The sequence below is a fragment of the Pomacea canaliculata genome, linkage group LG2 (assembly GCF_003073045.1).
Source record: "Pomacea canaliculata isolate SZHN2017 linkage group LG2, ASM307304v1, whole genome shotgun sequence".
Taxonomy (NCBI): domain Eukaryota; kingdom Metazoa; phylum Mollusca; class Gastropoda; order Architaenioglossa; family Ampullariidae; genus Pomacea; species Pomacea canaliculata.
The window spans coordinates 29,975,517-29,990,030 of NC_037591.1; the positions used below are offsets into that span (position 1 = coordinate 29,975,517).

Consider the following 14,514-nt stretch of genomic DNA (forward strand, 5'->3'; position numbering starts at 1 on the left):
ATACGCAGTTAATTCTCATTCCTCGGCCATCGACACGCACGCACAAACTCGTGCACAGGCGCGCGCGCACACACACACACACAGATGTCGCACTTCTCTCGAGTACAGTTGTTTTCGTGAGGAATTCCCATCTTCTGTGATTTGCCGCTTTACTTCCCCATTAGACGCTACTTACCGCCCTTGTTTCCCCACACGACGTCACGTGCCAGTACAACAGCTGGGCACGTGTGTAAATAGGCTGCGCGACACGGGTATCGAACTGACTTCGTTCGCCGTGGGCTTTTTTAATTATTATTATTTTTCGTATATCTAGAAAGATGAATCTTTTGACTGAGATAACAGAATGTTTGTAATAAAGAATGAAAATCAAGGATTGTCTGAATGAAGTAGTCTACCTTTTCTAAACAATACTTAACAAGGTTTTAGTTTATTTGTAGAGGGCTGAGCTGCATGGTTTGTTTGAACATCCCAAAAGTGCACCTTGCTCCAAAGAAAATATATATCTCCTATGTCAGCATTTCTGTATAATATTGGCTGGTATGTTGCTAAGGTCACACTCGGTCAACACACATACACAGGCCTACTTGCATCAACCCTCAAGCTCTTGGCGACAGCTGCGCTCACCGGGATGTATATACACGCACGCACGCATAGTGAGTGAGAGAGAGAGACGCGGAGTGAAAGAGCCTCTATACCAGTCTCAAACAAGCGCTAACGCCATCAGCAGAATGCGATGAGTTCATAGTTTATTACATTAATAAGTAATTTTCACTGCGGGAGTTAATGACCGCGGACCCGCACTGAAAAATGTTTTCCGATTTGAGACCCCTGCCTATACTGAACTGGGCTGAACATTCTGGATTGCTACTGGGAGAGTTGGGAGAGTCCAACAGAGTGAAACGTCATCAGTAATTGTAGTCTGTACATTGTGTATGAGTTAGTGTTTATCCATTCATCCAGCCCCTCATCTATTTTTTAAGCACACACGCCTGTCACATGACAGCCCTTATTTTGGGACAAGAAAAGTAGCGTATAAGCACCTTCAAACCAAGATGAACCTTGCCAGTAGTTCAGCTCAAGTCGATTTACTTTGCTTGATCACGTGACGATGAAACAGCTGCAGTATGTCACATGTCATAACCAGGACGTTTGTTCGACCACCCTTCCCACCAGCCAACAGAATGCAAATACACATACAGTGTATTGATTGTGTGTGTTGTATACACATGACACTCGCTCACCTCGCACACACACACACACGCACACCTGTGGGCTTTGCATCAGGGTCCTCCTTGTCCACCTGGTCCACCTGGTCCACCTGGGCCTCCTGGTCCCTGCCTGCACGCTCCCCCTTGACGGTCAGCTTCTTTTCCCTTTCCGCCCTATAGCTCTCCGTTTTCGCAGGTATTTAGAGAGGTTGTGATCGGTTGTGTTGATAAACATCAAGAAAGCTGTGCACCTCTCGTGACTCATTCGCACAAAGGCCAGAATTGTTTACTGTGGAAGCTCTAGCCAATAGTTTGGTCGACACGCAAGTGGACCGGAAAATTCTGGTACAAATGCGGTAAGTATCTCAGCCGATCACATGTTATCAAAAAAACTTGCAAGCTTGTTTGTTTTCTTCTTTTTTTTTTTTTTTTGTTTTGTTTTGTTTTTTGCCCAACCACTGAGTAAATGTGGTATTTCGACTACAGATCATCGATTGAGCTGTAGTAATTGTTAAGTCACTTGGAAGCTGAAGTTTTGGAGGTCTTTTTTTTAGGTTTGATATTTTTTAATAGTTAAAACCGCCATTGATGTTTTAGGACTTTGTGGATAGATTTTAAACTTCACACATCCACACATAAACACACATAACATATATATATATACGCAAATACAGTTCGTGTGTGCATCTACACATTTGACTTTTTTTTACATATGAACCCGGTCTCTGCTCATCGCTGAAGGTAAAGGGGATGTGTAATGCAACGATCCCCTGTACACATTTTCTATAATAATTATTTTGTATAAGAATAGAATAGTTCACAGTACGCACGCACGTAATGCTAAGTTGGATGATTCATCTAAATCAAAGTATCTACAAATAGACAGGGTGGCCTGGAGCTTTCTCAGCAGTAAGATGTGATCTGACAGAGCAGGTGAATGCCGATGTCAACAGAGCAAGCATGATTCACCATGGTAGCCGCTTATTGTCTTCTAGAATAAGAAAAAAAAATCCACAACACAATAGCAAGATCACTGGATTTTCGGTGATGAAAGTTAAGTCAGCAAACTGAAGCTGAAGTTCATATTTAGGTTCGCTCCTGCACACCCGTCCAGGTGGATAGAGCGCTGTTAGGTTCTAGTGTCTACCTGTCTTTTGCGAGTATTTTAGCTGTTTACTATGCCTTAGCTAAGTATCTAGTGGCTATAAGTATTTAGTGGCTATAAGCGTACTATGCCCTAGTTAAGTATCTAGTGGCTGTAAGCGTCTCGCCGTGCACCCGGCCTCTGTTTATTACAAATCAAGGTGAAGGTGATGTGTACGACAAAGATTTCCTGTACACATTTTATAATAAAGTAAAGAACAGTTGTCAGTGCTCTGCTGCTTGTGTGACTTACTTCAAATTATCGTCTTTTCATTCTCATCCTGTGCACTATTTTCTTTCTTTTCGCAGAGCTTTCGGTGCTCAAGTCAATTCTTGCATTGTCTATTGAGTTATCTCCCTTCCACCCCCAAACTGTGCATCTTTCAAAAGTTTCGTGCTCGGGTTGTGAGCGTGACCCGCCAGGACTCAGACCTATGATCTGTGCATCTCGGGTGGACTGCTGACCAGTGCTGACCAGTGCAGGGAGGGGGCGAGCAGGGGCGACCACCCAAGACCCGCGCTAACAAGTGCACCCTCGGGGTAAGACAGTAATTTTTTTGTTTATACCCACGTATGTTGTGGCGGCTTCCAAAGGCCCCGCAGTCCTATTTGTCCCAATTCCCGCATCCCCCTAGCGCCCGCTCGGACCAGCTGGACACGATACTAGAGACTAAAACCATTTCCAGCGCGCAGTAGAAAGACCATGGGTGATGACTAAATAATTACATCAAGGCAGAGCAAGACAGTCTGCAGCCATTACTTGGGCATTAAAATGTGCGCTGTGGGATTACGAGGGTGGGCGGAGCACATGACAATAAATCATACACACACGTTCGTGCGCGCGTCTAGGAAATAATTAAAATCCTATGTGGATGTATGTGTGTACGTGCACGTCTGCGTGCATATGCATTGTGGTGACGCTGAGAGAGGTAATATTTCCCTCCCCCCCCTATATTTGTCCTTTTCCTCCTAATTTCCATTTACAATCATCATTATGTTTATTTACTTAAGCTGGAAGTCTGCATGGTACGAGTGACCTATGCGTTAAACCTATTATGATCACCGACCGGGATCTGAGAGCAATTCGGAAAAGTTCAAACCGCCTGAGCTGATTACACATGCAGCGCACCACTCGACCGCAGCTGACACATTTCCCGACATACTGGGCATGTGTGGTGTATGTGGTGTACGTGGTGTGTGCGGCACATGTGTGGTGTGTGTGGTGTGTGCTGCACCAACCACGCGCTGTCGTGGCCACCATCTCCTTCTCTCCCTCGCTCCCGACGTGCGCAGCTCTCAGCATATATACCAGTGTGTTTGCAAGTCCGTGTCTCAAACATGAGTGGTGATCAACTTTGACCATGCGGTCAGACTGGGACAAGTCTGTGTGACACGCTTGGGTGTTTATCGCAGTGGAAAGCTGTGTGGAGAGCAGGGAAGAAGAGGACGACAGTATTGTGAGGCCTGCGTGGGGACACGGTGACTAGCGCGACATCTGCCTGGCGGGTGAGCTGTCGTTTGTCGTTGACAGTGTCGCTGTACAGTTGAGTCGGACTTTGTTTATTTTTCTGCAAGCTGTTCAATCTACACTACTTATCTTGAAAATTGTAGACTACTTACAGTGAGTCCTGCTTTGTTTATATTATTTTGCAAGCTGTTCACATATTTACTACCTATCGTGCGAATTGTTTACTACTTTAGACGTTTGTTGTAAGTGTCGTTTACGCCTTTGCTACACACAATTTACATGTTTCTTTATCACATATTTTGTTGTATGCGTTGTTTACAATACAAGCAATAAGCTGTGTGGTGCTCATTGTTTACCATCACGATTTTCTGTTCTTCACTACTTTATTAAGGGATTTTTATGATCATTGTTTATAGATGCTTGTGAGTGCTTACTACTTTATATCAGGGCTTTTTCGTGTTGTTTATTACTTTACTACTGAAGTCTGTTGTACTTGTTGACTACTAACAAAGGTTTTTGTTATGTGAGGTTGTCTCAACATCAGTGTCTGCTATCTGCAGCTTTTGTCTGTGCCAATTCATGCACCCGTCTGTCTGTGAGTTACAATCATTGGGGTGAGCCATTTTCTCTGGTTATGAGGCGTTTATGGGTGTGGGTCGTGCCGCGACCAGACGAGTTCGCTTATTTCATCCTAGGGGGGCAGCCCACAGGGAGCGAGTCAGGGGGCGAAGATGAAAGATCTATTTATTTACTGCCGTCTGGATCGTCTTGCCTCTGGTTTTCTTATCGTTCTGTCTGATTTTGTGTTACGACCTCAGGGGCTGTCAACAGGATGCACCTTTCCCCCAAATTCCTCCCCAGGCAGCCATTGCTATAGTCGCATGTGGTGGTGCGCCGCGCCTGGTGTGTGAGGTGAGCACGTGTCGAGATAAGACTTCTGTCGTGGTCGCCTCTACTGGCTGTCACAGAAGCTGGTGATACGGATTTAGGGGCTGATCTGTGGAAAGTGAAGTCTGTTTTGGCTGAGAGATGACATGTTTACAACACATGGAGAGACAATAAGAGACTTTGTAGCTGCTCGTTGTCATAACTTGTGGGAAAGTAACAATGTTTCCTCTTTTCTGACTAGCCCTCGACTTTATTTTTTAACCGGAAGACAGGATTGATCAGCTATATTTAATCCTTTTCAAAGCTCATTTCCCCCCTCACACACTTTTCTGGTGTTAGGTGGAGGAATACGAAGTCATCAACTCCATTAATATTTCTAGCTGAAGAAATAGCGCTTCGGCCATGATCTGATTATCCACACATAGACATGTTGACACACACAATATATATAAATGCATATCCATACCTACACTATAGTATATGTTTGATCTCTCTCTCACATAGAGGATTTCAAAGTGACATATTTCCGTCTCAAGTCTTAGCAGTCTCAAAACTTTCAGGAGGAAACCATGGCGTGGCTTAATTAGTCCGACCGGCTTACAACTAATCATTCCGCCTTCAGGACTTGCATCCCGTGTGTTGTCTACAAATCACTGCTCCTTGCAATGAATGCTGCATGTCTGTCGTCCTACACCCTACCCTTCTTCCTCCCTTTTCTTGCTTTTCACTTATCGGTAGGTAGATATTCTCCAGTCTTTGCAGGATGAGGTTTAGTGCCTTCATATATAGATAACAATAAATAATTTACTTTTGTCGGAGAAAGGACAAAGTAGCTAGCAGCTGTCACGAGATTCGTCGTGTTTCCACAGCTGAGATATTCAGCAGCTATTTAGTCTGTAATGAATTTTAAAACTGTACAGTAACTGAACGTTTCTGTGTACAAGTAAAAGGGATGAACATGTTGTGCTCACACAAACACACAGAGATGGGCGTGAGCGTGCACACACACACACACACATTCAGCCACATGCACACACTTGCCTAACATCGTTTACAACCAATATTTTAAGCATATAAAATTTAGTTATGCCGAATAATTTTTTTCTTTGTTTACTGCGTGTATGTCTATAAAATTGTCTGTACATATTTCTGTGTGCGAGCGCGCGCGTGAGTGATTGTGTGTGTGTGTGCACTGTGTATTATATATTTAAGCTTTAAATTCATGGTTTAGTGCACAATATTGTGCGATGTAGTTTGCACTCAGCATATATATAAGATGTTCAAGTCAATTTGTTGCACACTGTGAGTGTTGGCTCCAGCCAGTTACCGTGAACACTGTGAGTAGCACGACTCCCACTGTAACTTAAGTCTCTCAGTGTATATTCCCTCCTGCAGTTATAAGCAGAAATTCCTATTGTGTGCAATTTTCCTTCACAGAAGGGTAATTATTTCGTGCAATGCTTTCCGTTAAAAGGGTCTATATTAATTATATAGATCAACCTGCTATGACCTAGCATAACGTCAATAACTGCAACATTAAGAATAATCGAAAGGGTTGGCAGCGTGTCCATGGGGTGGGAGAGTGCACATAGTCTAGTGATCGTGTGCACAGCTTAAGTAGGGTCACCGAAGGGTCGTTGCATGGTTGATTAGGATACTATGACGGCAAAGGCTGTGTGAGGTTCAACATACGATTATAGTTGGTGCACTTTGTCATGAGATCCCTTTGCTCCTGTCCCCTGATGTGTCGCAACAGTTCCTGGGGACAAGCGTCATCCCTACAACACATTACTCGCGCACGCGCGCGCGCACACACACACGCGCAAGCACACAAACACAAAATGCACACACGCAAAACACACGTATTAAATCCACACACACAATATACAGTCAACAGACATACTACAAAATACATTCACACGCACGAACATATGCACGCACAAGCAGAAAGAGTGCATTAACAGAAATTTGAAACGAGCTATTGACGCACAAAATAATTTTAGGCTGCGTGTGTCTGACTACATGCTTGGTAAAAATAGTAGGCCTCCCTTTTCTTGACATTTTTTATGATGATAAGCACACCATGTGTTTACATTGTGCTTAAGAGCAATGAGGTCAGCAGCCCAGCAAGCCTAGTTCTCGGCGCTTGTTTTTGTTTGCTGCGTGTTTATGAGCCTTTTGCCTCGAGGACTGAAAAATAGGGGTAAAATACAAAAAAACAAAACAAAAACAAAACAAGCATGACAGACAGAGAAAAAGAACAAAAATCGGGGGTAATGGGCAGTTCTTACGAAAGATTGTTACTGTACATTTGCATGTCATGGCTAATTTCTCCGACAGGCCGGATATGACGTCACGCGGGAGGCGGACTTGACGGCGTCATGACCGTGGAGCTGGACCTGTGGGACAAGCTCCTCATCGTGTCCGTGGCGCTGCTGTTCGTCTTCCTGGTGCTGCTGCTGACTACGTGCAGTGTCAGCCGTCTGTGCTGGCTCAACCAGTTCTGTCCATGCAGAGAGGAGGAGGAAGAAGACACCAGTGAGTACCATTAAACACCACGACCATAAGCTTGTACACCCCGCGAAAACAAGAACTCTCACCAAGAAAGGTTTCATTTAGTTTGAGTAGAAACGTTTTCTCCCGATTACCTTCTTAAAGATTAGATTAGTGGCTTTGGAAAAAAGCATCCATTGATAAAACGCTAATTTATCAAGTAAGACCGAAATAATTTTTTTTAAATTAAAAAATGTTGGAGTAGCTCTTAACCTGCTTCATACAGTCGTATGATGTCAGCTGTCGACTCCAACGGCTAATCATGGACAGTCCTGCAGACGATGGCTTCGTCTGGTAGTCAAAGCATGGAGGAATAATCTGGAATCCGTTAATCGTTTTGTTGCATGTAGTGTTGGTGGAGGCAATGTTGATGCCATACACTTTAGTTCTTTCTCGGTGCTCGATCCGAAAAATCTCCAAGCTGTCGTCTCCCATTCCGAAACTGATATATCAGGACTGTTTTAACTGTATATTTTTTCACCTGCAAACCACGAAGGACTCATGATGCTAGGGCAGATAACTGCCTCTCGTTGTTCTTGTCGCCAATGAAAAAAGAAACCCTACCATTATGTGCCACATCGGCGAACACTGCACGACGCCCCACGGACAATGAGACAAGCAGGCTACTTAGGCGTTGACAAGGGCCAAGAACATAAAACCTGCTGCCGGAGCTATTTTCTGATGTCGCTGTTAACATTGTGTGTTTTCCTTCTCGCAGAATGATAAACAGTGTGAAATGTTTCAGGAAAACTGCCGCCAGCGTACGGGGCCATCGAGTACGGATCCGACGTTGAGCTGCAGTCAATAAAACAGTCATTGCGACCCCCGGACTCAGGGAGGGGTCACGGGGCCTACCGGCCACATCTTGGGTCTATTCGCGAGTCGGAAACATCTGATGGCCTATCTGACCCGGGTCTGTCAGAGAGAATTGAACTGAAAAAGGTAAGCCCTTGACCTGCCTTTGCACTGGTAAGCTTACTAAGGAGCTGAAAACAAAACAAAAAACATAGCAACAGATAATATTGTATTCAGATGTAAACAATTTTTTTTTTTTAATTTAGAAAAGCACCAAGCTAAAGCGACAGTCATCGAGCTCAAGTGACAGCGCGGGGTCCGTAGCCAGCTCCATCCCTGTGTACCCACACCAGAACGTCACCTTGAGCTTTGCCCTCACCTTTGACCAGGCCGAGAACAAACTTAGCATCCGGGTGAAACAGCTGTCTGGTATTCGTGTATCGGACCCAGACAGCGTCCTGGCACCCTATGTAAAGGTACGATCAAGTTTGTGTATGTCATTAGATGGACGATTTAAAGCCAAATATCCATTTCTACCTCAATTCAGTTTAAAAAAAAGAAACAAACAAAAAGAAACGAAAGAAAACTTGGGAGTGTGGGGTTTTTAATTACACACATATTGATTTCATTAATGTAGGGGGAAAAGGAGGTAAATAATGCACTTTACAAATGCTAGAGACATTGTAATCTTTCATTAATTACTGATTACATTTTTAAGTCCAGCTGTAAGAACAACTAATGTCTTGTTTGTCTCAGTAGTAATGGATGGCGTTAAGACTCTGCCGAGACTCCAGCATGGACTAATCAGATTTCAAATTGCAACCCAGAAAATTTATGCATGCGTGTGTTCAAAAGGGAGATAACCTTCGGTCTGTGCAGGTTCGCGTGTACCGCACGCCAAAGCAGTTCTTTCCCTTTATCGGCAAAGCTGGACGCGAGCAACTGCTGAATAACCTGGACATGGAGGTGCAGACCAAGATACAGCGGCGCTCTGATGATCCAGTTTTCAATGAAACCTTCACCGTAAATTTGGCACAAAAGGTTTGTTCTGCTGTTTCTGTATGTTGCTGTAAAAGGACTATTATTATCATTGTAACATCATTTCTTATTAGCAATTTTGTTGAAGAGAAATCTGTCATAATGGTGCTACATGTAAAAAGTGTTCATTACATGAGCCTTTGCATTTTATTTCCATGATTCTCGGTGTTTCAATCCCACTGTTAATTCCCTGAATAGTTACTACGGATCTTTGTAATTTAGTTCATTTTGAGGTGCATGTTGTTAGGCATTACATGTTTATCCTGTTATTTGTGGCTTTAAGAAATACACAGCCCTGTGGTCTTGTAAAAACAAAAAAAAAAAAAATTATCATCAAATTTTTTGTTTCATTCGACTGCTGTATCATCAAACGTCTGATTTCATCCGACTGACTACTTTTTTTTTTTTGACTTGTTTCGCTTCAGGATCTAAGCAGCCTCTCGTTCCTCGTGTGCGATTTTGACCGTTACCAGCGACACGTGCTGGTGGGTGAAGTGGATGTGGACCTGACAACCTTGCAGTGGCCACCCGAAATGGAGCTGGAGTTCTGTGAGCATCTAAAGCCGCCCATGGAGGTAATTGAGAAGAAAAATGGGAATCGCCAAGGGAGGTAAATGGGAATCAAACTGGAATCGTCACAGGTAAATGAAATCGTCGACTGATACTGAACTGATCATTAGGATCAAAAACACGCTTTGTCGATGTCATTAATTGTCAACATTTTCAATTTCGCATATTTTCTCTCTCTAATTATATAAGAAATGTATCGATTTTTTTTCTTTATTTACTAATTCTCAAACAGTTGTTAAATATTCACACTACACTTGTACTGACCAGTATCTTTTAATGACTTCAGCGGTAAGGTAAATAGTAACGAGGCTTCTCAATAAAGAGCTGATAGTTTTACTTTACTTGTCTCTATATTTGAAGACAAATGCTCATAACCATCATCTGACAGTATGTCTGGTACTACGTGAGGAAAGCTTATACAGATATTTATGATGCTCATTTTAAAATTAACCTATGCACCAGTAAGCTTAGAACTATAGACAACAGACTGAAAAATGAGCCATTTAGTCACACAGTTGAAAAAAGTTTGTTAATCTGTTACAGTTGTATGTAGATTTAATGGCGGAAAATTAGCACCTAGTTTACTGCAGAATTCTGGGGAGTTTTTTCTATACCTGCGTGAAGAGACGTGTCAAGATGTAGAGACTGTGTTTAGAGGTAAAGTCTCTGCTTCCCCTAAGGGTTCCAGCTTCGATTTGTGGATATTTGCCCTCCTGCTGCTGTTGAGGAGCTCACATAATGAGTGGCAAACCAAATTTCCGGTCCGCTCGATATTACTGAACAATATTACTGTCAGATCAGAAAAAGCTAGAAATAGAGATGGATGAGAGGGAGGAGGGAACGGCTGTTTACGTTTCGAGTTACGCTAATCAGTCTTTCTGGATTATACTAGTAGATTTTTTAAACCTTGAATCCCTTCTGAACAAATTCCTACTTGAACGTTTAACCAACTCTTACAAAGTTTTTTTACTTGACGTTTATGTAAAAATTTTGCCAAACATGGTCTAAGTGTATCCAAATTAATTTGGTTAAGAAGGACCATAAACGCTATACCAAAAATAAAAACAAAACGAAACAAACAAACCACCAACCAACAAAACAAATAACCCAATCAGGTTTTCAGGATTTGATAGGCTTCACCTTGATTAACGAAATGCTTGGATCATTGCAGGAAAACCTTGGTCAGATTCACATCGGCCTCATGTACCTCCCTACTTCTGAGAAGCTGACCATCTTCATCTTATCAGCACAAGGGCTGAAGGTCGTTGACCCACACAAGCAGCCTGCAGGTAAAACTTCCTCCTTCCACGCAAGTGTCTTTGGCCTACTTTTACTTCTCCCACTCCCACCTTCTGCTCCCTGCCCCTTCTCCTCCGACTTCCATTTCCATTAAATGTAGATCTTCCTGCTTCTCGTTGTTGAGCGGTGTCCTCTGACAAAAACATTTTGTTTTCTCCTCTTGCGTGAGTGATTCACATGTCGTGGTCATCGTTTGTGAATTGATCATCCCTACATGAGCTACTAATTAACGTGAAAGGGATTGTAAACTATTCTATTCCTTTCATTTTCCTTTCCTTGGGTTTTTTTTTCCCCATTTGTGTTTGTGTTTGTAACATATTATTCGTGAAATATTTTCTCCTCCAGAGTGCTACGTGAAGGTGACGTTGATGCACGATGGGCGGCCCATGAAGAAGAACAAAACCGAGGCCTGTACTAACGATATAAACCCGAGTTTTAACGAGTCGTTCACGTACGATGTGCCGAGCAGTCAGCTGGAGAAGGTATACTTCAACCTGCCGTGCTGCACGTGGACAAGGCCGGCAAACGTCACGTGGTGGGTCGCCTGTACCTAGGCCTGAACTTTGACCCAGACGCTCGCGAGCAGTGGTTGGAAATGGCTCGAAGTTCCAGAAAGCAAGTGACATCTTGGCACCGTCTTCAGAGTTGATGCTGTTGTCAGGATGTCCCTCGCTTTCCGATGTTATGAAAAAAAAGAAGAACTTGTCGGACTCACTTTTCAAGTGAGCAAGAAGAATCTTGTTTTGGCACTCTGAGATGAGACCAAAGCTATATTAGAAGAAAACTGTAAATGCAGCTCCTTGCCCCTAAATAAAGAAACAGGAATCGTTTATCATAACTATCAGGGCCAGATTTACTCCTCTTTTCACAACTAAATGATTCTAGATGGTTCGATAAATCAGGAAATGACCAGCGTTTATTTTAACCAAAATGTAAAAAAAAAAAAATTAGAAAAAAATTATAGAAATTTACATCAACATTAGACTATTTTTGATGTTAAGAAACATTTATAACTGAACAGCATATAGACTTTCTTTCGCTTTTTCGCCACTATTTTGTTTGGAGATAGTTTATAAGACTGGTATGGGAACTGATATGAAATCAGCACTGGCCATGCATTTTAGTTCTCGTATTTTAACGCACATTTCCCATGACGATGTATCAAACTTTTCAATGTAGTTGTGATCTTTTTTTTCAAGGAGGTATTGAGGTTAACAATGCATTATAACCGGCAACACCCAGCAAAAAGTGTTCACTGCTGCGTTGTGGGGTTTCTTTCTTTCTCTAGTCGATGAGGTCTGATGTCTCGGAGATTTGCTTACAAAGTTGATGGACATTTCTCGTAAATATCGTAAGTTTGTGTATGCTGTTGAAAAAGAAAATTCTCGGCATTTTTTCTGTTTTGTTGGGGCAAGGGGAAGGGACTTCATGCTGAAGTTCACATTCTTGCCTCCTCAGTTCCTCTTTTGAGGGGCCCATTCTCCCGTGCTTACGCCACTGGTATGTTATGTTTGCCCGTTAACGCCATCAACGACTGTCTCAACCTGGGTAACGACCTTGTTACGGTTGATGGAGGAGATGACTCTGTTTGCTGTTCATTTCCTGCCTCAACTTTCATGCGATCCGATTGGGCAATGGCTAGCACTTATTACCACCAATACATTGAGGAATGCTGTCCTCGGTTCAGATCTCGTCTCGGGCTCAGTGTTCTTCAGACTGAAAGAGTGCAGTCCGATGTTTTCCTTCTCCAAACTTTGCTCTTTACTCCTTTTCAGTGGTTTATGCAGAATTATCAGTTATTGTTAATATTGTTTGCTTAGACAGTGTGGGCAGTTTATAGCTTTTCTTCTATGAAATTGCTAAATCGTGTGCCTGAAGATTACACTGATTATCATTGCAGCTTTTTGTTTTAATTTAAAATTATTTGGTCCGGGTCGTGTTGCATTTTAATAATACCTGAAGATTTGTATTTATTTTTATGCTGTGTATAGGCTTGCCAAGGCAATATTTGTAGTTTAAGATAATTCAAAATATCCGTAAACTAACTGAACGAATTTTAGTTAGGCAGAAATTTGGAAAGGAAAAGGAACCTATAAAGATAAGTGCACTGTGGGGTCGACTTAAATCTATATACTTTAGTGTAGATGACATCAACAACACTTAATTGTTCCTCTGCTAAAATCATCTACACATTCTCATTTCTTTTTTTAAAAGTCAAAGGTTCACAGAGAGAAGTTCACTGTACAGCGCATTCTAGCAACGATGCGTTTGAGAGCACAGTGATAGTTTTACAGAGATGCTTTTTGCTTTTGGGGTTTTGTATATCGAATGTTCATACCTTTTTCTAGTGTATTAATCAATTTTTTAAATGGAATGGCTTGATTTATAGCTCACTTATAACTTGTAGTTGAACATGTAGTTGACGTTTGGTGTCGGTTCAAAGTTCCAGCAACAGTGTGATACAGTTAATTGTTGTTTTTGAACTGTTGAGCCGTGAAATCCCTTTGTGGCTCTTAAATGGATTGGGATACTCTCTTTCGAGAACAGTTGTTGATTTATGTGTTTAATGACACATTTAAAGGGTCTGAACTTTGTTATTATGGGATGTTGTGGCAAGAGTATAAATTTATTGTTAATGCTGACAACCTCAAGTTATTGCGGTGTTTCCTGTTTGCATTTACTTAAATAAAGTATGTATAATCTTCTGATTGTTAAACACAGTTTTTCAATATTGTGACTACAATAATGCTGTCAGCCTGTGATTGACTTAGATGCAGCAGATTTATACAGTTTCGTTCAGTGATACTTTTCCTCAACTAATTAGTGCGGTAAATCATAAACTATATTACATATATTGAAAAAATCACAGTTCCTTTGTAAATACTGATGATAAACGTTGCTATTAGCGCTTGTGGTTTTTGTGGATCATCATCCTCGTCATCATCATTACTATCATCACCATCATCATCATCAACCTTATCTGGCAGCAGCCGGACACGAAGCAAAGTGACCCACTCGTGGGTCGTTGGTTTTGTGCTCTTTCTAAGACATACGAGGCAGTCTCCTTAGTCACTTGATTTCGAATGGTTGGATCCGTCTTCCGTCTCCTGTGAGCGAAGTTCAGGCTTCACATCCGTACAGCAGGATGGAGACGATGAGGGACTTGTACAGCGCCATCTATTGGTGGTACAATAATTCAGCCAATATTTCTAATCCAGCTATTCTGTTTAGTACACAATCTAGACTGTGCATTGCTGCTAAATCTGTTATGATTATGCGACAAATAATCATAGCATAAAATAAAGAGAATGATCATTGGCTACTTCGATTGTCAGAAACCCAATGTTTCGCATTTTGGATTGTTAGAGGCGACATCATGGGATTGCCATTTGTTGTGCTATTAAAAGTTCAGCTGCGTTACTTTGTCTGTTGAAATGATTTATTTGGATTCTTTTTTGAGCAACATCTTGATGATGTGATCTTTAAAAAGTCATTGTAAATAAAGGAGACGGGTTAGACATTTTTAAAATCAATAAAGCATTGGAAAATGTT

General features: G+C 42.0%; 1 protein-coding gene across 5 annotated transcripts; it reads left to right on the forward strand.

Moving 5' to 3' along the window:
* Window positions 1-1,389: 1,389 nt before the first annotated feature.
* Window positions 1,390-14,514, forward strand: LOC112557054 (synaptotagmin-2-like). 5 transcript variants are annotated; one of them, XM_025226654.1, is made up of 8 exons: window positions 1,390-1,564; window positions 7,048-7,245; window positions 8,006-8,202; window positions 8,322-8,531; window positions 8,935-9,096; window positions 9,519-9,668; window positions 10,835-10,952; window positions 11,308-14,514. In XM_025226654.1, exons 2-8 carry the CDS (start codon window positions 7,089-7,091, stop codon window positions 11,514-11,516), a joined length of 1,203 nt encoding a protein of 400 aa, XP_025082439.1. In that variant the 5' UTR covers window positions 1,390-1,564; window positions 7,048-7,088; the 3' UTR covers window positions 11,517-14,514. The 5 variants fall into 5 exon arrangements, with proteins under 5 accessions (XP_025082439.1, XP_025082440.1, XP_025082438.1 ...); XM_025226655.1 differs by lacking the exon at window positions 1,390-1,564 and adding an exon at window positions 2,872-2,891; XM_025226653.1 differs by lacking the exon at window positions 1,390-1,564 and adding an exon at window positions 3,516-3,972.

Excerpts from the sequence above, each read along its gene's own strand:
- LOC112557054 (XM_025226654.1), top strand. The coding sequence starts at position 7,089 with ATGACCGTGGAGCTGGACCTGTGGGACAAGCTCCTCATCGTGTCCGTG. Across the intron at positions 7,246-8,005 it reads GGAGGAGGAAGAAGACACCA|GAAAACTGCCGCCAGCGTAC; the intron begins GTGAGTACCATT and ends GAAATGTTTCAG. Across the intron at positions 8,532-8,934 it reads TCCTGGCACCCTATGTAAAG|GTTCGCGTGTACCGCACGCC; the intron begins GTACGATCAAGT and ends CGGTCTGTGCAG.